The sequence below is a fragment of the Odontesthes bonariensis genome, chromosome 17 (genome assembly GCF_027942865.1).
Source record: "Odontesthes bonariensis isolate fOdoBon6 chromosome 17, fOdoBon6.hap1, whole genome shotgun sequence".
NCBI classification, from domain to species: domain Eukaryota; kingdom Metazoa; phylum Chordata; class Actinopteri; order Atheriniformes; family Atherinopsidae; genus Odontesthes; species Odontesthes bonariensis.
In genome coordinates, this window is record NC_134522.1 from 11624605 (window position 1) to 11651436 (window position 26832).

Below are 26832 nucleotides of genomic sequence, written 5' to 3' on the forward strand. Positions count from 1 at the left end.
ATAACCTTTTAAATGGCAGAGTTTATCGGAGTCCTCTAAATGTCCCTGCGTATCGCCAAGGCAACCCTGGTCCTGCTGCACTCTGATTGGCCACTGCAGACAAGCACTTAAGCTTGATGAGTTTTCAGGCAAAAACTAAATGATGAAATTGAAAAATAGAAAAAGAAAAAAAATCACATGTGAACTGTACACAGTATGCCTGCTAATTTTTTTGTTTTTGTGTGTGTGATGGCGTGTCTGCATGTGTTTGAGACAATGTTTTTAATTTTGCGTGTTTTTTACCTTCACATTGACTGACACTCGCTAATTGCTCGGCCAGAATCCGCCACTGTTTTCTTTCTCCCTTTTTTCTCTTTTTTGATTTATGTTTGTTTCTGTACAGCCGAGCTGCAATTCAAATGCAAATGAACAAGAACGAGAGAGGTGTTTTTGGAACGGTTAGGACAATCATAATGGCTCAGAAAAAAAGGGGGCCGTAGTTAGCGGCGCAGCACCCTAGGGGCCTCATTTAGCTGCCATTTGTTAGGAAATGCCGCTACATTTGTTCCTGGATACAGACTTCACAGACAGAAAGAGAAAATACCCCAAAAATGTCACAGTCAAAGTCAAGCTCGCCAACACATTGCTGTCATTCCCTACATGCTTTAGCAAAAGTCATGTGGGTGTGCATCAGTTTGGGTGGATGTTCTCTTTAATGGTGTGCCAAAGCAATTGAAGTGAATGGACGGATGGGGGTGGTGGTGACAGGAACTTGCAAAGAGTGTGTGAAGAGAAGATGGTACAAATACGGGCTCTTATTTGATTATCCTGTGTTGACGAATAGAAATGAAGGGCTGGCAATGGCATCTGCAGCTAACACTGGTAGCTCCATCTGACATCATCCCTAAGGGAAGGCCTGTACACATACTTATCTGTGTGTGGGCTTGTGCGTGTTCATTTCCCATTTCCCTGTCTGCAAATGTGTTTGTGTGTTTCTCTTTATATGGGCAAGAATGAACGCTTACTTGTGGCTGTGTGTGCGCCCAAGTACTCCGTGTGTGTGTGCGTTCTGTGTCGGAGCTCTGGTCCTCTCTTGTAGTCTCTTTGTGCTAAAGGTCAGGTGGATTGCTGAGATAGAATCCAATCTGAAGGACACAGCTCTAGAACAGGCCCTGCTACAAATGGACCTATTAAGATAGGTTGGATACACACACATACGGACACGGCTCGCTGTTTTATAGACACGAACATGTAGGCGTCTTCACATACACAGCTTCGTATGTCCATTCTTATGGTCACCTTTCCCAGTTGATAATAGGCTGCAGCCTGGAGTGAATGTTAGTCGTGTACATTGAGTGTCAGTGGCTAATGTTTAAAATCTTTTTAAATACATTCAGAACATGCAGTATTTGCAATAATCAGAATGTAACTGCGATGTTTTATAATTGTTCTGAAATGAATCAAAACATACAAGTGTCAAGAAAACATGAAAGGCAGGAACATGAGAACCAAACACTTGTTTTCACATTTTTCAGAATATGGTGTCGTTCACTCTCACTTCTGATTGTTGCATCAATTACGATTCAGTCGACCTGATTGGTGTGTGCATGTGTGCTTCTCTGCACGTCTGAACAAACGTGTGTGTGAACGCGGGGTGTTGAATATGGATGTCCTCCCCCATCCCCCTCCCTGATGTGTAGAGGCTTTTTATATGTCAATTAATTTTTTTTCTTTTTAGCAGTTTTTTTTTTTCTTTTAACAGCTTTTTCCTTTGTTAACAGCTCAGCCGAATGAAAGTAAAAAAAAAAAAAAAAAGATCTTTTAGTTGTAATTACTGGCACAAAGTGGGGCATTTGCACAAAAAACGGCTTGGTGGTAACAAACTACATCACTTTTTACACTGTGTTTTGTCCCAAAGATTTACTCAGCACATCTAATTCTGTTGGGTTATGTGACAGTACTTTTCACACAGACAGCAAAAGCTTCCTGTCTTTGATGTGAACTGTCACAAGGTGGAGGCCAAATGCACTGGCGTTCCTGAGGTATGTTTAATTAGGTAGTGTGCGTGTGTGTGTTCCACAAGTACAAGCCTCCCTTCTAAAGACATGCAATTAAGCTTAATTTTTAATGAATATTAATGACATTAGCATAAGATTTTGTGGAGATGTGCATCTGCCAAGGTGCAGGGGAAAAGGGGGGGTGGGTGGGTGTGACTAATTCATTTTGTAGTCATGAGAAGAGCGGTGGGGACAGGGAGGGATGAGGGGTGAGGGATGAAGGTGGTAATGATGAAGAGAATCAGGGTGGAGGAAGGGATAGAGAGGAGAAGGTGGATAAAGAAGGTGATACAAGAAAAGGAAACTTAAGTAAAAGATGTATCAGTGGTGTGAAGAATGAAGAGAAACAGTGAATGCCGAGGGAGGGACAGGGCCAGAAATTTAAGTAAATATGATATAGAATTAGTATATTAGTATTCTTTTCTCTAACATGCTTAATTAGACCAAAAATAAAAGAAGTACAGCAAAGATAAGAAGTTGATGGGAGACTTATTTGATTCTCACGATACAAACATAAATGTAAATCAAGTAGGGAACTTAATGCAGTGCACATTTGTGACAACAACTCTGACATCTGCACACAGTTTAAAAAAGCCAGCGTGCCAAGAGCTGGAAATGGCTGTGCTCAAAGGATTAAAATCGAATCATTTTAGGAACGGAAAATATAGAATAAATTCTGTTTAAGCAAGCCACCTCTGTAACACATTGTTATAAAAAGAGAGATCAAGACTTATGCCAGTCAAAATCAGCTTAACATCTCTGGATTTTTTTCTGCTTTCTTTCCCTTGTGTCAAGTAGCGGCATCAAATGCGAGCTTGCTGTCATGACGGTTTCACTGCTTTTTTTGTTGCAAGACAGGCAATCAAACAAGCAAAGCGAAGCAGTGCTTCACCTGGCTCTCTGTTTGAATGAAAAGTCAGAAAGTGTGAAAGGCAACCAACCCAAAAGACCCAGTACAATATTCTTAAATGAGGCGTGAGCCACAAAAAAGAAAGTGTAATATTGAATCTGTCATGATTACTATTTATGGTACCACTACAGCCTAGACTGCTAAAGGACAACAATTTAGCTCTCACACTTTTCTGAGAAAGAAAATATCCCCGTTGGCATAAACACTGCAGAGCACATAGACAACAATTAAGTTAAAAGCTGGACGTTACGTTTGAAAGCACATACGCTGAAGTTTTCTACGAAGAGCATCTGTCTGTGTAGGACAGCGACATGTTTCTGCTCTCTGAACATTGCACACTCTGACAGACTCCCACTCCTGAGTGGCTGGGATTAAGGTGGTGCTGCAATATTGATTTACTTCTGCATAAAGCCTCTCTGGCTCTATATATTACACCACATTCAGCAGTCATCTATTCAATCAAATCTAATATTACACTGCCTCTCCACACAGCTGTCTAATAGCATTTAACTCACAGTTTGATTCCTGCATTCCCACATGTACTTCAAACACTTGCCTTCAATATCCTCCATTCGCTTCTACTATGCCAAGATGAAGTCTTTTCAAAAGCACAGTGGATGAATGAGCGTGTCTGTGTGTGTGCGCATGTGTGTGAAGACAGGATTAGCTATGGCCTTGGGCTTAAGGTATGGAATGGAGTGTATTTTAGAGGCTTCTAAATTAGCTGGGAAATGGGATTTTGAGACAATGGACTGGAAAAAAGTCAAATGAAAGGATGCACTTGCAGCTCTCTTTTATTTGCTTCTGATGTTCTTTGGTTCTCACTGGTTTTAGTTTTTTCATCAGTCATCTTTTTCACCTTTTTTTCCTCCTATGCAAAGCTTTCCTACTTCTGTTTCTTGTGCTTTTCTTCTTTTCTATCTCATCTTCTCTCTTCCTTACCTGACCTCCTCTGACCTCCTCTGTTCATATAACAGTTGACTGTTATGATGTAATAACATGAGTGTAAACAGCAGTATGAAGCTAACTTTAACCCGCTTAAAACCAAAGTCCCCCAGAGCATGCACACACACACAGACTTGTGTCTGTGTAAATATTGCACTTGGGTCGACAGCCTCTCCTGTTCTCAGTTCACTGTTTGTGCATTTTTGTTTGTGAGCTGAAACTGTGCACGTGTGCATCCAGCCAGCAAAAATCCTCCACGCACCTTCTACCTCTACCTTCCCCAGGCCTGCACTTACCTGTGCAGGTGTATTTGTGTCTAAGCTGGGTTTCTGCTTCAAACGAAACATTTCCATCTATGTAATATAAGTCTGACGTTTCTCGTGCATCCAGCCCCCCTCCCTTTTCATAACCATGGGGGGACATTTTGCACAGATGCATAGCTTGCTCAGCCAGCATAGCTTTTCTTTTAAAATAGCCCCCTCGGTTCTACGCTTCGGTCCTCTTCTTAAGTGTTTCTCTGCACCCTCCCACCGGTGGGATGATATTTGATCTTGTGATTGAACCTCATCTGAGTGTTACTGGGATAAAGTGGCTGTTGTGGCATGATTTTTGACAATGTTTGATTTATTTGAATGACTGTTTTCATTGTTGATCCTCTTGTTTATAATGATAAATGAAAAATGTGTCATTCCTGAAGTCTAACTGCGCTTTAGCTCTCTTTTACATAAGAGACCTTAAAACGAATAAACTATGCATTGCACTGCACTATAACAGCAACAGTACAATTCAATTACTCAAAGCACTTATCAAACACATAGACACAGTAGATAAGAAATAGCACAAACATTTTGGCCTTTTCATAAACAGTTAATCAGTTAATCGTTGTCATCAGACATCAACATCTCTTCAGATATTGTGTATCCGAAAGTTTACATGTACCTCATTTCTAAGCTGTGAATTTTCACAAAACAAAGCCGGAAAGCATCTAAAAGTCTTGATGTCTGGTCGCACCTCAAAGAGGGATTTGTCACTGAAATGAAGGTGAAGTCCCAAATTGATTTTCCAGTTGTAGACAGACAGGTTCGTAGAAGCATCTTTTATTTTATTCAAATCTTTGTCGTGAGAACTGTATGAAAGAAATTATAGTGTAGGAGCCACTGTCATATATGAGCACAGTTTTTCCTTATACCCCCTTAAATTAACATTTGGTAAAACATTTGATCTGTAAACCTGGGGATCAGGATTGCAAAGGCAGGAGGTGAATAATTTGTCCATCAAAATAAGTCAGTAATAAGCTTGGTTTGAACTTATTTGGGGAAAAGTTTAGATGTAAAAATTTACTATAAATGGGAGATGTTATATAGCTGATCTTGGGTTTGTCATAATTTTTCTACATAGAAATCCAACATGGTTGGCACTGTCTCCTCACAGTGAGAGGGTTCCAGGTTCAACTCCCGGCTGGGGCCTTTCTGTGTGGAGTTAGCATGTTCTCCCTGTGTATGCGTGGGTTCTCTCTGGGTACTCCGGCTTCCTCCCACGGTCCAAAAACATGCATGTTAGGTTAATTTTAGGTGTCTCTAAAAAATTGTCCCTAGGAGTGAGTTTGAGCGTGTGTGTGGTTGTTTGTCTTGTTTGTCTCTGTGTGGCCCTGTGATGGACTGGCGACCTGTCCAGGATGTACCCCGCCTCTCGCCCAATGACCGCTGGGATAGGCTCCAGCCCCCGCGACCCGACCGACGGATTAAGCGGGTATAGAACATGGATGGATGGATGGATAGAAATCTAACATATTGGACACAAATTATTCACTGCAAATTCACGTCTCCAGGTCTGAATTCCAGTTGTCTCTGTGAATGGCAGGAATCCATTTGGATCTCTTTTCTTAACTTATTGGAACTTTGTTAAAAGAAAACTCGACTTCCTTCTGAATGTTTTCATACGGTCTATTGCGCAATCAGCTGTCTTTTTTGTATTTTCCAGCCAAAGAGTCCAATTATTAAGCCGGGTGTCTTATTCCCACTCAGTGGCTAAAAGTGGCTATCACCCTTTGTACAGTCACCTGTCTCATGATATCATGTGCATTCCCTCTGTTTGAAAAACAAGACAGCATTTCATTGGACATTTATGTCTGTTCCTTAATGCAGGATAAATCATCGATATTGTTTTTCAGGAAATGACAAGCTCTAAAATACCAAATAGAATATTTGAAAAAAATAAATTTTTCTCATTGTTAACTCTCCAATATAAAGTTTGAATTCAAGGGGACATTACCATCATTGCAATGATAGATGGATGAATTACATTACTTTTATGTGTTGTAGCAGATTGAAAAATGTGTGCATATTCTGAAGAAATGTACTAAGTCTAAGTCTACAGAGGTACTGATCATTCCTGCATCATTCGTACCCTGGATGCACAAATGATTACACAGTTAATAATAGATCATTTTTCAGATGATACATCTCCTGCTGTGAAGGATTATCTCCTGCTATAAAATGATATCACCTAGCTGACAGGAATATTGCCCACCTACTACGGTGTAATCACACAAGGGATAAGAAATCAAACTGTGGGGAGAAATGGATTTTGAAAAGTAAAAACCTGAAGACACCCAGTGTTTGTGTGTGTCACATAAACGTGTGGTTTGGTGTGTATGCGTGTTGTGTCTGGTCGTGTGTGAAAGCACTTGCGTGTGATCTCTCGCCGCGACTCGCTGATCAGTTATCACTAATCCCTCCACTCAGAGCTCTTTAACAAGTTGCTATTGTGCTGCCGACGCTTAACATGATGGAGGAACGACCTTCGTGCTGAATGAAAAGAGGAGGCAGAGGGAAGGAGGGAGAGATACATAGGGAGGGAGAGGGAGAGGGCAACACCTCCGACAATGGAGAGAAAATTGGTTTACACTAGATAGGCTTGTGATTACAGAGGGAAAGAAAATGACTTAGATTGAACAATAGGACTGAGTGTGTGTTTTGATGTGGGTTTGTATGTGAGTGTCTATGTTTCGAGGATTAGTGGGTGGTTAGGCCGGGATTTGGTTGAAATGAATTGGTGGGTACATGTTTGGGTGATTTTTAGTCTGCATGTACTGTAATAATGTGTGTCTGTGTTTTTTTTTTCTTTTTTCTTTTTTTTTTTTCCCATGCAGCATGCTTCTTTGTGTGGTAACGTGATCTAACTGAGAATCCAGAAGTCTATTACCACCCTGTAAACCAAAGACACACTCAACAGTTCAATCCATTCCCTAATTTTAACACAATAGTGAGACTGTTGTTATCATAGTAGCCTGTATTGTGGAAGATATTTAAACTAATGTTTATGAATTCAGCCCAAACATCCTGTTTTTTTAATATACATACATTTGCATTTCCAAAGAAGAGAGTTTCAGTAAATATGTCTTTGATATATGGTATTTTACAGCACTGAAGCATAACATTTTTGTACTTCACCTGTCCATAGACGCAGCATGTTGGAAGATGACTGTTTTGAAGTTAACCCAAACACTTTTTACTATTCATCAGCCATCATACCCAGCAACCATAGACGGTTCAACCACTGCTAGCCTGTGGTTCTCCCAAGGTTAGATTGATGAGAGACATAACCTAACATTGGAAGAGCATTCACACAAGGTTATGCAGTTGCAAAACATGGCCTAAACTTTAGGGGAACTAAAAACTCTAACGTTCTCTTAGAGTTGCATTGCATTCTTTGCATAAAGTTCGAAATTGGATGTATTTTGTTTGTGTTTCATGTAACATCAAGCGGATATTCCTAGAATGTTGAACAGAAGTTGACAGGTTTAAAGATCGGACAAGCAGCCTGACTGTGATGGCAACATGAAAATCACCTAACTTTTAAGAGAACCTAACTGTAAAAGTGTCATAAGTTTTTCCAAATTACAATGGACATGTTAATACAGTCATATGGGAATTTTCTGCAAATGTTGCCCAAAGGTTTCCACATTATAGATGTTAGGAGAACATTTGAAGAATGCCAGGGGAGCCAAAAGCATGCAACTAGGAAGGATATTTATAGTTATGAATCACAAGACAACCAAAAAAACTGACTAGAAATGTTTCCACAATCCAAAAACCAAAGTTGCTGGATCATTCTAGGTATCTAAGCTTGATTAAGCTGGGACATGATTATATTTCACTGTCACTGCCTAGATATGTGCAATATAATGTATATATACAAAGCAAGAAAGGTGCTGTGTTCCACTTTTGTGTAAAAAAATGACAGATAAACAAAATTTAATTTATTTTTTAATAGTTTTGTTTTGAGTCTTCATCCAGCAAACATCCATCTGAACCCAAATCAAACTACATATAAACAAAAATGACTGCAAACATGCTTGTGTCTCCCTCTCATATGTTTTTCTTTCTGTGACTATCTTGTTAGGAGACCCAGCAAGAAAGCTATAGCATCAGAGGTCCTGCTCCAGGGAATTCTGGGAAAACCAACAACGAGGATGGTGTCTCCCATGACCGCCCCTCCAGTCTGCCGGTGAGTCATTATCGCTTGTGTCCACTAAGAAGCACAAAACATGACGAATGATTAATTTGTTCAGCACAATGCAGAATAGAAACAGTCATTATCACTGGCTAAAATGTTTTTTATGTGTCTAAGAGTAACAAAATCACAAAAGATACACAAACGAATACAGTATGAGACCGTCCAACACTCTATGTAACATATTTCCATCTGACTGTTCAGTGTTCAGCTTTAAGCTGTTTTGTCCAATCAGATTCCTCTGCTCACCCTGCGACCCTCTGCTTTGTCTGACATCTCATGGGATTTGACTGCTCATTCCAGAGCTTATGCCTGTGTTTTGACTGATTTCCATGCCGAAGGCCATACGTATCATGCCGTGGTCTAAGCACCATACATTCACTCACAGATACACCCACATGCATAGAGAAGCATATGTAGAAACACAGACTTTCCTTCTACACACATGCAAACCCTCGCGAGCAGCCTCTTGAAGTCTGGTTGAGCTAAAAATCGTTAAGCAGCTTGACTGGAGGAGTAATGGTGTGACCAGGCTGATCTACAGTAGGAAGGTTGCTCTAGCTTTTTTTTGGCTAAACTAATCACTTTTTACTCCATCATTTCTCTCCTAACAGCTTCTCTGCACTGTCAAGAATAGAATAAATAGACATTTGGAAATGGTTGCAAATATTGGCAGTGCTTGAGGTGCGTTTAATTTACCAGATACTTTGGAACAGTCCCAAGAGTGGAGGAATACACTGCAAGAAAAGCTAAATTAAGTGTGCGAGCTCCAATTAAGCCATAATATTCTCCATATTTCTGTGCTTTTAAAGTCTGTGTGTTCTGGTCGGGACACACTGATGGTTGACTTTTCTATCTTTGAAATCAGAGCTGAATTATCTGTAATTTGTCAAGGGATTCCTATTCCTCGTCTTTGTCATGCGCACACATGTTTGCAGTCACATGCTCTTTCCTGTCTTTTCCCTCATAACATCCTAATAGTATGTCATATTTTTTATCTTGGCATTTCTCCTTTTTTCTTTCATTTTGATTCTCCCAGACTCTTTACCCATTCTTCCCTCTCCCCCGTCTTTCTCTCTAAAGTAGCATCATGAAAGCTCTTTCCCCTCCTGATGCTATAATGAGAAATGGCCTTGATGTATCAGTGTGTGAATCCGTAGTGAGGCAACAAGACGAGGCAAAGAGCCACTGTAGTCGCGGGGGCCGATCTATTTGAACCAGCACCACTATCACCCCATGTTCCCTCACTACTTTAATCCTGGCGTTTTACCCCTTGGGTTCTCCGTGTGTTTTCACATCCCATCCAAAGCGTGGGGCTCGCCGAGATCCTAATCGGCGACAAGTTTTGATGAGAGAGACAGAGACAGAGAGATGGATAGATAGAAGGGGATAGACAGAAGAATAGAGAAATTGCACGGCATTTGCCAGCCTTTTCCAGCAAGCTGTCACAGAGATGTAACCGTTTTTTTTTTCCCTCCCCCTCTCTCTTTCTCAAACTCTTGCTGGCGTTTGATGTCAGATCTAAAGCCGCTGTCATCTTTTTTTCACCCTCTCTCTCTCTGTCAGGAGCAGGGGAGAGCGGGTCGGCAAAGTGTCATGTTGTTGTTTTGGGATGAGTCTGCTGTGTGATGTGGCGGGATTTTTGAAGAGAGACCAAAGGCAGAAGTGCTTTAGTAACGTATCATAAATGCAAGTCACAGTGCCCCTTAGCATCTTTTAAAATGTAATGTGCTGCAGATACCGAATGCCTTGCATTCCATAGTATTTTTATAAATACATTTTAATTGCTTTAGATTATATTAAGACAAAGTAAGCACTTTATCTCAGTACTGATGAGTGAATGGGGTTTTTCTTGAAAAGATTTTTGTTCATGCAGTTTCTTTATCATGGGCTTCCTTGCTTCCCACCAGCAGCCTCTCTGGTGTGCCAATTTAAACTAATATTTGTTTTTACCATGAGTGTATGATTCAACCCATATGCATCAAAATTCCATTTTAAAGTTAAGAAATAGAATTGAATCAGTACACGGACCCCGAATAACAGTGAATAAAATGTACCATAAACTAATTTATGGCCCAGTGCTGCATTTAGAAATTGGTCAAATCAGTGATCAGTAAATCAGTAAAATGATTTTGCTCCAGAGCCTACACAGACTCAAAGTGCCACCATTAAATTCAACATCTGAAAATCATTCAGATATTATGGGGAAAGAAGAGAAATTTGACCTAAGTCTTTAGAATATCAATTAAGTACAGCAGTAGCTTGACAGATCTGTATACTTGTGATTTACTGGTCTCGTTTTAAAGTAGCTAACCAATGCCATATTAATAGTAATGGCTTGTTTTTAATTAGGAATGAACAATTGATATCAACTTTAAACAAATATTAAGGACCACAACTGACGTAATTAAATGACATTTAATTGAGCTAAATTGTTCTGTTTAAAAATGCATTGTACCTGAATAATAATGTGTATATATATATATATATATATATATATATATATATATATATATATATATATGTATGTGTATCAAAAATCGTCTGATCAGGGAGACATTCACAACCCTAGAAATAAATGGGACATTTTGAGCCTCTTCATATTGGCTCCTGTCATGTTAAATGTGTTTCTACAGTTTCACACAATTGTCAAATTAGGCCCCATGATCAAGATCAAAGATCAACCTTTGAGAGGATGAAAAAATTGATGAAGTCCTTCTTGACAAATGTTCAACCTCTGAGTAAACCCCTATTTTTTGCTCTGCTAACTGTAAACCTGTTGCCAGCAGTTCTGGTTTGATTTCATGTGGAAATCATTACATAGACAATTTTGTATTCCCAGTCAAAGGTCATAACTTTGGACAAAATCTTATTGGATCATTTTTCCCATGTAATACATCAGAAATTGCTGCCTAGATTGCACAGGGACTTGATGGAATCGTGCTTTTCTCGGTTGAGTGGTGCCATTTTGAAAATTACTCTGATTTCCCCAGGATGTGTGCAATTGCAGGTCAATAAAAGGTAACATGTTGCTTGCTGGCATTGTGTCAGAGCTGGACTGCATGATTGGCACCGGCTGCCACATCGTCTGCTGCCTTGTTATTTCCAGCTGCGTGTGGCTGTGATGTTTCTTTATGTGGGGAAAAAAAGAGAAATAATAGCTCAGTCTTTCTCTCCTCTCTACATCACTCACAGCCCTTTGCATCTTTAGCCTTAAGTTGCTCCACCAACTTGGTTCCTACAATGCCACATGAGGTGAAGAGGCAGGGTTTTCAGTTCCACTGCCCCCACCCCACTTCCTCCTCCAACCCACCGCCAACCCTGTTCCAGTCACTACATGTTCCCTGCTCTTCTGCGTTCCCCTGACAGCCTGCCAAGCTGCCGCACAGCCTCCCATCCTCTGGGACATGGGAGAGGATGGCCAGCCATGTGGAAAGACCGAGTGAGAGCTGGGGGTGGGGAGGGTGAAGTGAGGTGAGGAAGCAGCTAGAGCAGGGGAGAGAAAGGGCATGAAGCACTGAAGTGAAACGTGGTTATCTTTTTGTCACTTGTTCAGGGTGAGGGATGTTGAATTCGGGCTATGGGGCTCTGGCAGTGGTGTGTTATTCACACTAGTATAAGTGCACACACACATACGTACACGCACACCGACAAAAACCTTCTTGTATGTCTTTCAATGCTCATTTGCCCCTCCTTGACTTATTTTCCTTCAGACAAAAGGAAAAATTCAGGAACATAATCTCTGTCTCTTCCCTCACTCCTGTCCACCTTGCCCTCCTGTTTTTCCAAGTGTGAGGTCATGAATGATTGACAGAGCACAGCTGGAGAGGCCCGCACCCCTCCCTTCTCCCCCCACTGCAACCACACACACAGCTCTCTTTGCGCGCAAACACCCATTCAGCCCGTGCTTTGAAGCACGTTCTGTCCTCTGCATGCAAGCCATTTTCACACACCACGTATGTGTGTGTGTGTGTGTGCTCTATCAGAGCATGTCAGTCAGGCTGCTACAGTATGTGCTCTCACTCTTGCTCTCCCCACTGCTGTGTTTTATTTTAGAGTCCCCAGGCAGGCAGACAAGGCCAGCAGGCAGCACAGAGTAATGTCATCCAGCAGGGTTAGATTCAGCCTCCACATTAGTGCTCACTGGGGGGAGGAGAGGAGAAAAGGAGGCACTGGGAGTCAGGAGAGCAAAGAAATACAAGGTAGATGAAGAGTAAAGCAAAAGAGGGATAGAGGAGAGGAGAAAAAAGCAAATGCGGAATGAAAAATGCATCTCAGAACATGTACATCAGAATTTGGTCTTGATAAATTATAAGTGATTACTGTAGCTACAAATTATTCAACATATTTTCTGGAAGACTAGTGAGAATGTGCTGTACGGATGCCCCACTTCAATATATTTTACATGTATTTATGTGTTGATTTCCTAAAATATACATTAGCAGCATGTAGGGGGTATGTGGGGAGGCAGCGAGACGCAGAGACGAGCTGTTCTCTGGACCCTGCTGCCTATTCTTAGAACAGACACCAACACTGAAGGCCAGAGCAGCTCCCTGCCATTGCTGCCATAGCGGCTCTGAGAATAGGACAGTTACTCTTAAGCCAGTTTCACACTCTGAGATATAGGCGATGGTCATGGCCTCGCTCAGCTTAAATCTTTCATTCTGAAATGTGTAGGAGTGATTGATTTGGAGTGACAAGGTGCTTCACAGGATTTCATAGGATTTCTTAAACATATTGAGTTTTTGTATTATAGAACTATATAAATATACCGTTACACATTCATAATCTGTGTTTTCAACTCTGTCCAGTTTCACTGCGGAACCAGATATCATGACACAGCAAGTCAGAGGACTTCATCTAAAATGCACACAGGCTATTTTTCTGCTTGTATCCCAACCTGTTTTCATTTGCTCCTCATGAATCATTTAGTGTGCACACACGGTTTTATGTTCATACATAGTTTTTTGATCCACAAGAGGCTGAAACATGTGTTTTTTCCAGGACTTACCATTTAGTCCCCTACAGCTTGAAAACACAGATGTGCAAGAAGTGGAATTGATCTATGGTGAAATTTCTTTCATCTTTACACACCATCAAAATCATTTTAACTCAGAGAAATCAACAGTGTTGATGTCTGAAATAAAATTTGATTCCAAATCAAATTTGGTTCTCCCTCAGCAGTTGTTTCAAGTTACTTGTAGCTACTTTATGAATCAAATCAGTCAAGGCTCGCGAAGAGTAGCCACATTGGTAGTTGCTTTAAATACACGCCTTTGAGGGAGCCTGTAGTGCTACAAATCCTGTTTGAAATTATGAAAGTAATCTTCAGTGAGCCTATGCAACCTAAAGTTCAAATCTCCATATTGTCAAGCATTTTTCAAGTGTCCTTTAGCCAGACATTGAATCTCTACCAGCCCTTCTCAGCAGCTGCACTCTCCTCCCTTGCAAAGGAGAGACACACCAAAAGAGTTTCTCTATGAGAATCAATTGCCTGGTTTTAGTTGTAGCTTATGGCAACATTTGATGGCTGCACACTGTTTTACCCATCAGGGACTATGTTGACCAGTGTAGGTTGTTAGAGCAAACTGGTAACACGAGGATGAGCAGCAGTGGTACAAAAAGAAGGCTGAGAAGCTCCTCAGCTGCAGAGGAGGCCATGTTAACGCCCAACCACCCTTGACAGCCTGGCTGAAGCCCTGCACAGCAGAGCAAAAACCTGTGTGTATCTGTGCAAACACTGCATCCAAGTATTCCTCTTACACATGCACCTACCCCCATGCTTACACATGCGTACACTCCCAGTGTGTACTGTATGATTTGAGAGTGAGAAGGATATGGAGAGGGATGAACTTGGTTAAGAAAACACCCATCCGGTTCCACTGGCGCCTCTTCACCAAGCTTTCCTGCATAGGAGGAGAGACGCAGGGGGAGCTGGGGAAGGAGGAGGAGGAAGGCAATCAAAGACTGACCCTACAAGGAGAGAATCGTTCCTCCTCTGCACTTATTTTTCAGTCCTTCGCCCATCAGTTCCCCTCCTCTGGCTCGTTTCTTTTGTCAAAGCTTATTTCTTCTAATAGATTGGGAAGACTAGTTCAGATTCCGAACAACAGAAGGCAGAGAAGCAGCAGCAGCAGTTCCAACACTGCTGCACGCAAACAAACCACTGGTCTGTATTTCATTGACAAACAGGATTCTGTACAAACACAGTGCCTTTTAGATGACAAGAATCTGTTGAGTTCACAACAGGAAAAGCATCATTTCATGTTTATTACAGTTTTCGGGGGATGCAGAAGGGAGATTAACTGTCCTCCCTGTTCCACTATGAGACAGTCTGGTGTGACAGCGTGTGGAAGCAGAAACTGCTATATTGGCATGTTGAATGTACATGAAAAGTGAACTTACTTACTTATTGAGTCTACCGTCTTGTGCTTTTCTTAAATTATGAAGATCTAGACTGGACAACAACTGGGTTCAATTTGTGTTTGATTTTCTTTGAATAAAAAAACCCTTTTGTAAAGATCTCAGAACCCCTAATAGATCTCAAATGCTTACATGATGTATAGATTTCATTTTTTCGCACTGTTAAAGCCTGTTACACCCTTCTGGCACTAAGCCCTCCATTATAAATGGTGATTTTCTGTTGCCACATTAATATTTAAATTAACTGTTAAAATGGTTTCCAATGTTATTGAGCCAATCTGAACTGAAGATTGGAAACATCTATTTTATATTCATTAATAGTTTTCATGAGGAAACTTTTTCCTGTCAAATGACATTTCAGTATATGAATCTGCAAGAATTTCTCCTCCTCAGTGGATAATGTGGACTGAAATTAATATTTGAAGCTGAGTGACATTTGCAGCAGCTGATAGTGTTTTTCTTTACATAGAGCACCTTTTTCAGCTTACTTCACTGTTTTGGCTTCAACATTGGAAATGGATGAGAAGTTTCTGAAGTAGGAAAGGAAAAGGAAAAGACAAGATCTCCATCCTTCTTTACCTCCTTGTCTTCTTCCCTTTTTATCTTCCTCTGTATTCTCCCCTTCTTTTTTTACTCCCTCCTGGGCCTCACTCACCCACATTTCCGCATTTTATATTTAAGTGTTGTCCTGGATGTCCGAATTCACAGTCAGGGAGGAGGAGAGTAACAGAATAGAAAGAGAAGGATAGAGGGAGGAAGGAGCCATCAGAGGAGGAATGATCTGTCATCACCATGGCTCCCTCTGGCTGTTGGGAGGCTGAAATTACATCTGACTTTGGAGTCGAGGGCAGCAGCATCACCAGTGTTGCTATAGTGACGGGAAGTGTGTGTATGTGTATGTAAACTCCTTGGGAGGTTTATTATGCATGATCCACACTGTGACTCGTCCTGATGGCATTACAGTAGTGTTATTAATCTACTCTCAAAAGATATGTGTACTTTAAACACATCCCCACACACCCACCAACACGGCTGCGAGTTCATGTTAAGGAGTGTACACACACACGCATGCAACCCATTTCACAGCTGGATTTAAACTTCATGTCGTGCCTTTTAAAGATTAAGATAAAGTTTTTTCCTCTTATTATCTTTGAGAAGGTTTAGCTGGTTGCACACTGTGCTCACAGGCAAAGGCACACACAAAAACCCAATGAGGCACACACATGGTCATGCAGAGTCGTTCAGATTGCAGATAACAGTGTTTGGGTTGTGTTAGCTGCTAAAGCTCTAGTGACTTCTGGAATATTTATGGCTTTTGTTTAGACAGAATAATGTTTGAGTCAAGAAAAAGCATTCTTAGATAGATAAATAGAGAGATGGAGCGATAGCTTGGTAGGTAGATAGATGGATAGATAGATGGATAGATGAAGAGGTTGAAAATAATGTTCCATTAATGCAGAGCCAGGCTCTTGCTGAGGGCCCTCCTCCAATCTGCATCTCTCTACAGTCAGGCTGCTATACATTTTTCATGAACGCTGAGCGAGAATTAGCGACGGATTGCTGCTGCAAATTGCTTCTCCTTGGTCGGGGGCCTATGAAGAGAGATAGGAAGTGGTAGAGAGAAGTGCAAGATTTAAAAATGATGGGAGTGATGCAGAGAATGAAATAAAGGGGGAACAAGATGATTGCAAGAGACGTGGGTGAATGAAGTGGGGGGGGTTATTGTAGTATATCAAAGCCATCTTGTCTCTATATCGACCTTTTTCATTTGTAAACAATGTTTATCTACTGCAGTTCGTAAATAAATGTTCTTGGATGCAACAACTAAACAACATACTGAATGTGGTAATAAAAAAGGTTTATTTATAGAAAATTTATAGTGTTTTTCTTTCAGTTCTTTTTTCTCATCTTCTGTATTTCCTCTTCTTGGTCTGTGCACCATATAGTTCTGACCCCAATCTTATCCTGTTTCCTCCACTACAATATAGCCCACTTTTATTTTCCATCGATGGCCTTGGCTGGTGTCCTAGAGTAGACCCTTTGTAACTGGCTGGTACACGGGCTGATTTACAGACCCTTCCTCACTGCCTCAAAATACTTTTTCCAATCCTAGTTTGGGTTCCTTGCCGCATTATCTCAGTTAACTTTCTGCTTCTCTCTTTTTTTAGCATACAAATAACTTTTGTATGCTTTTTTTTTTTGTATTACTGGTATACACTGCTTGCAGTCCACTGCAACAATATTAATACTTCAAAGTTCCAGGATTGACCCAGACATGTGCGTGCAGCTGTATTGGTGATGAAAAGAAACGTGTTTTTGAACACGAGGAGAAGATATATATATATATTTGTGTGAGCGTGTGTGTATGTGTGTGTTTGGGGCCTATGATTGCTGCTGTAATCTGCTCTCTGCTGCCAGCCACAGTTATTACAGTTGTCGATATGGTGCTCAGGGCTTTACAGACATAAGCAACAAGGCTCCGTCTGGACGCCCGCCAGTGTGTGTATGTGTGTGGGGGTGTGTCTGTGATCTTTGTTACGCCCTTGTGTGTGCATATGTGTGTGTGCACAGTCTTTTGCTCCCCGTGTGTGTAATTGATCTTTCGGCTCATGTCAAGGGCAGTTCAACTGTGTGTTAATTGCTTATGTTACAAAGTGTTAGTCCCAGCAGTATGTGTTTGATATCTAAGGTGTGGCTGTTTACTGCTGCGTGGATGTGGCTTAGTGCGTGTGTGGGCCCGTCTTTGCCGGGACAAGTTTACTATGATAGTTGATTGAAAATGTGGAATGGAGACGTAGGAAGGAGAGGAATAAGCTGTGAAACAGCACGGTTAGAGAAGAAGACAGCTTGGATGTTTGAAAAGTGCAAGAGAAAGTAAGAAAAATAATGGGGGAAAAAATATGGAGGTGGGGAGAAGGGCCTTTGACTGTGTAGGAAAAAGAGGGAAACAAAGAGGCACTGAAGTGTAGAGAATTTTTGTCCTCATGGCATTCTGATGCCTGTTGTTCAGTACTACTTCTTCTGTTTACTGTTCTGCCAGCCTATTACTGTCAGGGCTTGGCAGTGGGTTACAGTGGGACTGAAACAATGCCTGTGTAGCATTTGCTTTTGTAACAGTCATACATGCATAAGCACACACAGAAAGACACCCCTGTGGGGGTCACTGATGGCCCTTTTTTTTAAGTCTCACTGCTCTTTTGGAAAAGTACAACCATCTGTCAGAGTTGGCCAAACGATTAAACAAATCCTCTTTCTCTCTGCGAGTGTGTGACAGGATTCTCTGCACATATCAGCAACCTGTGACCTCCAAGAGGCATGAAAATTCACTCTGCCAACAGTGTGTGCTTGTGTGTGTTTAGGCTTTTGTTTTGCTGAAATAAAACCTTCATCTCTGGATGAATGCACCACAGTGGAAATTAAGAAACAATATCCCTTCTGTTCAGAGAAAACATCTTCTTTTAATGGATTTTTTATGAGCTCTAATTCTTGCAAATGTATTTGCATGTTCTGAGTAAGTTTTGGATTTTATAATTGATTCTTATTAAATTTTAATTGCTATTTCGCTATGGACTGAGAACATTTAAAATGTTTTAATTATTATATTATGTATTGAGTCCCTGGAGTCCATATCATCTCTAAAATCCTGGTAAAAAACAGTGTCCATTTTACACAAATAATCATGAAAAAGTGATAATGAAGCCCTTTAGTAGTTTTCATTAAAACAGATTTGTACAAATTTCAATCTTAATATTCGGTAGATTTATTGTAAGAATGAGTGCTGCGATTTCTCCCATATGACCTCCTGTGTACATGAAGGTAAATGTGTATATGTAGACAATCTTAACACAATAAATGCAGTGGCAGATCGTAACAAAGATTATCTAACCAAACGCTGCTCTTGGCTTTGGAGGTACTTGTCCTTTTACATGAGTAATAACATCATATCTTACTTTTTCTTGCAGTTTCAGATGTTTTAGTCCACTCTGGATGAGCAGAAACTGGTGGTGAACGCAATTTATACCAAACGGCATCATCCAGGGTTGACAAATGAAGCCTGGAAATGGAAAAAATTGCAGTTGCTTGAATGGGCATTCACCCCCAAAAGTAGTCAGTGCTAAATAACAAAATGATAAAAGTTTACAACCTGGTACAGACAAATAAAGAAAAAAATCCATTGTAGGTCTCTTGGTCTCTTTTTCCCTCTATGAAGGGTAAGAGTTATAAATGTTAAAAGTTATGACAGCTTATACATACAGACCAGTGGTATGGCTGCTACCCAGCAGAAGGATTTCGGTGCAAAGTCATCAGAGAGGTGTAAGTGCAAGTAGGGCCAGAAAACAGTGCTGATCCTGGTTTGTTAGGCAGATCTAAGCTCTAACGCAGCTCTGCCAAAAAAGTTAGGTGAGAACTGTTCAGTATTTCAAGGGGAATGACTGTCCTTAGCCAAGAGCAGGAGAAGATTGTGGACCCAGGACAGTGAAGTCTCTACAGTGACTATTTCATGTCTCAAAATACAAAATTGGGATCCTATATCATAAGCCTTCATCTTTTGTAACTACACAGAGACCATAATTATATGCATAGTCATATGCACACAGATTTTCATTTGTATGAACACTGGGCTTCTCGGTGACAAGTATATCAGGTTGTGTAATAATTAATTAGAAAATTCTTACCAGTGGTTGTCAGGAACAGTGTCAGGATATATGTCAGTTTCTCAGCATATGTGACAGTGAATTTAGTGACATAATCGGTGTCATTCAAACTAACAGTGTAATCAGTGCCAGCCACTGTTCCCCAATAAACTAGCTCTCACTCACTGTTTTTTTTTATAGTATGTTTACAGTAGCTTTAATTTCTGTTCAATATGGCAGGTTGTAAAGTAGCCATGTTGTGAACATTTTTACTTATTGAACCCAGTGAATCTAACATTATCACCATGCTGCTGATTTGGTCAGATAAGGAGAGCAGAAACAGGACCAACATCAAAATTCGGATAAAATCATTTATCAGCATACATTTTCCAAAACAGCATCTTAAACTTTATTTCTTTATTGAATCAACAAGAATTAACCAACAATGACAAGATATGTTTATTAAAGAAGTTTAGAACATTCTTGTACTTCCAACAGTAGTTATGCCCTGTGGATGTGCATGAATCCAGCCATGTCTGCAATCAAGAAATGAATCCATAAGCATGCATATTTTCCAAGGTTCTCAGTTAGGGCCACAAACCAAGATGGCACAAGAATGGTATAAACCAGTGGATGATGTAACAGTGGCTATGTCTGTATTTTATATGCAGGTTATTATAGTTCTGATGACATAGCAAAACCGGTGTATGGACCACGACTGCAAACAGGTGTCGGTCCCTACACCTAAAAATGTAACTTAATAACTTTCTGTACATAGTTCTGTTTTTTGGAGAATGTCCAGATGTAAATATCTGACTTTAATGAGTCTTCAGCAAGTTAACCTGCTGGTCATTCATTTTCTCCAGCTGCTGTGGTGGTGGGCTCGAAGTGTGCCACAGTCCAGCGTTCTCACACCCAAACAAACACACACATCCTAACACACTCACTCTGAGTAAGTTTGAAAGTCTTGTGATAGCTTTGCATAGCATTTGGGCTAATGGCTTGCCGTGCGCTTCCTCCCAGGTTGGTGCATCCATTAGCAATCATATTACTGCCACATAATGGCTTATTGGTTGGTGGGAAAAAATTACTAAGAAGCCAGGATGAGGGTAGAGGGAGCGAGAGAGACAAAAGATGAAGAGAGAGCGAAAGACATGAAGAAAGCCATCTCTAGCAGGGTCCCTGAATTGAGTTACAGCTGTTATGATTTGTCGTCTCTCAAGTCTTTTCCACTCTCTTCTTTTTCATTTCTTGTTTCCACCCCCTTCTCATTCACCCTCTGGGCTTTGGGAGGTTTTTATCTTTCTAATGAGCCGTTGATTTCTTTTTTTTCTCCTATCATTACCTCATTCGTTCTGGATGGAAGGCAGTATTTGTCATTCTGTCAAGCCAAAGTTTGCATCTGTGTGTCCTTGTGCATGGACTGTGGCATAGCTAAGTGCTGTAAAGTGTTTACGCCGTGGTTTTGGTTGGCGTTGGCGGTGAAGTGCATGCTAGGATCAGAGTAGCTTGGCACAGTGGTCCTGATCGCCATGTTGTACTCCCCGCCTTATCTATATGCAGCACGGTGGGCGAATTGCACTTGACTTGATTGCTTTAATTGGTTGGACCGAGCTGCAGCACACACATACACAAACATTCACAGTTATAGCTGCTGTTGTGTTATTTTGTCCAGCAAATGTGGGACTCTGCACCTTTCAGTTAAACTTTGCATGAGTCATTCTGCTCCTACACAGTCAATATGCATACTCTGTAAACACACACACATGGACATATACATATACAAACAGACAGTTTGGAGTAGAGGGAAGTTTAAAGGTGATCTTCTGTTATGAGCAAAATTCATAAATATGTATAAGACAAAACAGTGTGTGTGTGTGTGTGTGTGTGTGTGCGTGCTTGCACTCACACAAATGAAGTACCCAGTGTGTGTGTAAGTCACTGTTTGTATGTATTTCAGTGGCTGCTTGGAGGGAACTCAGCAAGCAAGTGCCTGCTTGCTGGCTTGGCTTGGGTAGCACATACGTATTTGTGCAATTCAATTCAATTCAATTCAAAAATACTTTATTTATCCCAGAGGGAAATTGAATGTTGATGTAGCTCAATTAAATCAAGGAGTTACTATAGATGCTGATGGCTGTGGGCAGGAAAGATTTCCTGTAGCGGTCTGTTTCGCATCCAAACTGAAGAAGCCTTTGACTGAAGAGACTCTGTTTTCCGATAACAGTCTCATGGAGAGGATGTTCAGGGTTGTGCATGTGTGTTTGTATGTTAAAACTAAGTGGAAATCAAATTCACCTTGAAGTGTCCTTCTCTCTCCCCTCGCCACCCCCGTATTTTTGCCTTCGTCTTTGCTTTGAACACACTGCAGCTCTCAGTTCAAAGAGAAATGCCTTCTTGTGCATGTGTGTGTGAGGGAGGAAGTGTGTGTGCCTGGGTGCTGGTGTGTGTTAGGAAAGGCAGCAGGGTTTGAGATGGAAAAAGGGAAAAGGAGAGAAAGGCCCACTGCTGCACTCTCCTTCCCTCATCAAAGAGCAGCCAGGCTTAGAGGAGCACTCGTCCTTCTCCCATCACCCCGCTTCCCAATTAAAAACAACCTGGGACAGAGGAGAAGGAGATGGGTGGGAGTGAATGAGACAAGGTCGCCGAAGGAAAGGAAGGAGTGACAGATGAAGAGGTGAATCGACTCAGGATAGAGTAATCATGGTGATGTCAGAGACAAAAAGGAAAGAACAGGCTTCATATAGGCCTCAGTGACCTTTCACCTTCTTGTTCCTGCTCCCACAGAGGTGGGAAACTTTCAAGTGATCAGTTTTCCACAGGGGCACGGGGGGGACACTCATTGCCTCCCACTTTGAGCTAAAGTGGATCAATTTGGGTTTAGTGTTATTTTAGAGGCCTTTGTGAAGTACATATGCCTGAATCATGTGCTCCCATTCGTCTGCATGGTTGGTCTTTATTATTCTTTTTTTCTCAAACAGAGCATTTGTACTGTGTAAGCATTGAAGGAGTATATTTCTTCATGTGCTTACACATGTTCTAAATTCAAACTTATGGTTGCGCACGTACAGACACAAACACACACAAATCTGTACCAAGAGTTTGGAGAACTTCAGACCTAAAGGTCACCCACTGGAAGCAAATGACAGCCTGAGATTAGCGCTCAATATGTTATATTCATCGCTGGCGTTTGCACAGGATCATCAAACTTGATGAATGTCTCAGATGCTCCGTGTTCGCCTCTAAATTTCTGACAAATACCTGTACAAAGATTAAGGGAGTGAAGAAAGAAAGAAAGAAATGGAATAAAGGCAAATCAAGGAGAACTGGACCAGTGAAATGGAATATTTTTCAATCTTGGGAGGTAAAGATAAGAAAAAAGCTTTACTGTGGGCTAGATATTTGGACTGTATGAGAGAAAATATTCACATCATCACCAGGCCAGATGGAGAGTGTGTGTTCCCCCATCTCTCTCCTTCTTACTTACTCCTCCTGGGTCCACAGATGCTGGTTTAAGATGAGGAAACAGCAGGGAAGGAGACAATAAAGGTCAACCTGTCTTTTTCTTCCCTTCTTTTCCTTGTTTTTTTTCCATCTCTGCAATGATTTTCACTCAAACTCCTTGGCCCACTTAATTCTGCCTCTGTTATGTGGAGAAATGTTGGAGCTGCACAAGAGAATAAAGAATAGACAGAGTAGGAAAGTCCTGTCTTTACACTTAAAGGTGTTGAGCTTATTTTACTGTCTTTGCTCTGCAATCAGAATGAAGAGTTGGGTTTGAAGAAATGCTCTCAAATATTTTACACACTTGTTGTTTTTACAACATGCACACAAAAATGCACCCAAAGTAAGATACAACTTTATATATGTTATAACAGTGAACTGTAATATGGTCATGTTGGTAACAAAAAAGTGTGTAAACCGAGCACCTTTCTTTTGTACTTTGAATCTTCCGTTTTCATCTCCCATCTTTCCTTTTTAAATGTTTTTTTACAATTTCTCCTCATCCTTACTTTTTCTAATTTTTTTCTTTTTTTTTCACCCTGTTCTTTCCTTTTGACCTCATCACCTCTTATTTCCTGCCCCCTCCCTCGCTCTCCTCCTCCTCTTCTCTCTGACTCAAGAGGCTATAGTCTCCAAAAGGTCAGTCCTGGCTGACATTTGCTGTGGAACCTCATTGATTTCTGCTCTGTGCATTGTGATTGGCTAGCCAGAGCTGCTTCCATTTCCCACCAATCCCTTTTAACCAGGAAGCAAGGCAGCCCGCTGACCCCGAGGTCAACCAGCTCCAAATAGCTTTTTCTGGAGTGCTACATTTGTCTTTGCTCTATATTTCTCTCCTCTCTGCCTCCCTGCAGGCTGCAGGAGGAGGAAAGAGACAAGGATGAGCAGGAAGATAAGTCTTGAAATGAAAGTTTAGAAAGCTTGTGGTTTTCATCCATTGGTCGGCCGACTCCCAACCAAACTTGATGAGGTATCTGAGGGGGCTCTGATTTCTTGTATTTGACTAGAAAGTTCATTCTATGAGAATAATATCGTGCTACAGGGATTTTCTTCTCAGCTATTATTCTGTATCTGTTCATACAGCCCCAACTGGTAAAACCCTCTCTGAAATAAATGTCAGAAATTGTCTGAAGACATTTTGTATCAGCTTGCAATCTAGCTGAGAAATCACCTGTAACTATGAATTTGATATCGTATAAACTAAGTCTCTTGTATTTAATTGGCTTGGTTAAAAAGTCATCGTGTTTGATTTGATCTTATTCTCTTTTCAGCCCTTTTTGACTTAGAGTTTGTTATAGAACAGCTTTCTAATACTTAAAATGCTGATTGAGTCTTGCTGATGTCCTTTTAGCAGAGCTGACCCTTCAATTCAAATGCAGCACAGAGTGATAATGTTTCTCAGCAGCTGAGCTAAATGTTTAGGAGGATTTAAAAGGTTTGTGTGGAGGTGCATCTTCTCTTCTGACAAACAGTTGTGATAGTGCAGAGACGGTGTCCTCAGGTGAAGCAATAAGTTCAAATATGCAGAAAAGTGGTATTTTCAGCTGCTTCAATTCACCACTGCCATGTTTTAAACATGCTGATATGTTGTTGTGAGAAGACTTTGACTCCACAAAGGCTATTACATTATACCACACTTCATACACTGTACAATCTTGTGCAAATGGCAATTACCGCACACTCACCGTGGCTCTTTCCGTCATTTACACAGGGATGTCGAATGAGGAGTGAGGAACATTAACAGAAAACTGACCACTGCTTGAATGACATGATTTTAACAGATTGGTGAATCCATTAATGTTAAATATCACAAGTCTGAAATGATCTAGATTGTAATATGTATTCACCTTTTTCTGGGGCCTAAAAGATGTATATCTGCATGAATGTATTCAAATTTTAAACAGTTAAATCTCCCTTATTTTTACTTGATTATGGACCAATAACCTGAAACTGTAAAATCACTGACAGTGAATAACTATGTATTTTTTTCTGGGAAGCCTTGGGTCTTTACGTTCATGTGGATGTTATTTTTGATACGTATCATCCGCTCATTTATTATATTTATTATTTTATTCTCACTCTATGTACGTAAATAGGTAGGCGTCACTGCCCCCATACTCCCATGCTGGCTTTACGTTAGCATGGTTATTAGGCAATACATCCACCCAACGCTAGTCCAGAGTTCACATCCGAGTTCCTTCGCTGCCTTTGGACTCTCACCCAATTCACATCCAATCTCCTCCCAACTGTTCTTCAGGAGTTCTCTGTCCCTATGCCCAGGCGAGGTAACATCTTAGATGTGTTTCTAGTCCTGTACACATTCGCCCAGCCTCTCTTCAAAAGTTTCGCCATGTCTGTTTTTGTCTTCTTCTTGTTTGTTCCTTTTGCTGGTCACACATGAGCTATACTGCATAACACTGCCCCCATGATTTGCGGTGGTATTGTTCTGTTTGCTGCGTTTATGTAAGCATCCGCAAGGTCTCTGAAAACGTACCAAAATACGCACAAAATGAACACACAGGGTGGACAGAAGGCTCCGTCCGTTTGCGTCCGCATATTTAACGCTGAGCATAAATGAGCCCTAACAATGTTGCAGACCATGAATCCGAACAAAGTGATCCCGACAGGTAACACAACAAAGAGCCGAGGCCTCCAAACTCAGCAGATCCCAATCAGACTGAGTGATCCGATCAGGAGTCAGGACTAAAAGGACCTGCTACCATTCACAACAGGAGACAAGATATCTCATGTCCATAGCCCAACAAGTGTGAGCAGTTTTGGAGACATAAGAAGGAAAGTCCTCACCTGCACAATATGTAAACAGTTGGTGTTAATGTTCAGGCTCATTGGTGTATGATAAACTAGTGTCAGCTGTGCAGGAAATCACTGGAAAATCAGTTTTTACTTTTTTTTATTCCAATTTTGTTTCAACTGATATGATTTTTATATAACACAAAAGAGTGTAGTAAACCTCTACTGCTGTTTGCCTGTGTATCTGCTGGTGTTTTCTTCCTCCTGCACCTCCCGGCTCTGCTTCCTCCTGCAGAAAACGGTGTCCTCGTGAGACAGCAGTGGCGGCGCTGTTAGAAAATGTCCGAACGCAACGGTGTAAACAAACAGGCAGACATCTCTCGGTCTTTCTCTGTGAAGTGATAATGTGTTCCCCACACTGTTTTTGTTCTCATGCTAATGAAGTGGACCGTATCGGTAATCACTTTCAAACCCTCAGCCAGGAAAACAGTAGAAACGGCAAAACAAAGGCTCAAACAAAGGATGGTGTGCTGTTGTTGGTGTGTTTCTGCTGTGAGTGTGTGCAGGAGTGGACGTAGAAATAGAAGTGGATGCGTGTTTGAAGTGGGCTTGTGTGTGTTTCAGTTGGTGCATTTTCTGTATTTTAGCAAACCCACTAGTGCACTACCAACCACAAGGCTGGATGGAGCTGCAGGGTAAGGTCAATGGTCACTGGATTCTGTTGTTCGAGAAACTCAAAAACATTGGAACAGAATCGCTTGTAGATTAGATTAAACACGAAAATATATGAGATGAAAACCGTCCACTTCCATATCACTTCCATGTCTGACATCTTGTTTCCCCGTAGGTATTTCATGTCAACTTTAAATCATCTTTAGTGTGAGATGTGGCATATCTATGACAATAAACCCTCAAAAACGTACTCAAATTGATCTTTTCCTATATGCGTCTTCATCTTGCTCTGAGTGGCAGACGACAGCTACTAATACATTCTCACCTTGTTTTCTTTAGAGAAGTAAACCTAAAAGTTTAGTCATAGCTGCAGAGTTGTTGCAGCATCTGCTGTTATGGGCTGAAAAACTTGACTTTAACCCACTTTTCCCTTGAAATAATG

At 41.0% G+C, this 26832-nt stretch overlaps 1 protein-coding gene across 6 annotated transcripts in view; it reads left to right on the plus strand.

The window, feature by feature from the left end:
- Positions 1–26832, plus strand: part of LOC142366574 (AT-rich interactive domain-containing protein 1B-like) — a 171635-nt gene that overhangs the window by 50645 nt on the left and 94158 nt on the right. For all 6 annotated transcript variants that reach the window (XM_075448511.1, XM_075448510.1, XM_075448508.1 and 3 more), the window contains one exon: positions 8296–8400. In XM_075448511.1, the coding sequence (XP_075304626.1) occupies positions 8296–8400 (105 nt within the window). The remainder of the gene's footprint in view (positions 1–8295; positions 8401–26832) is intronic.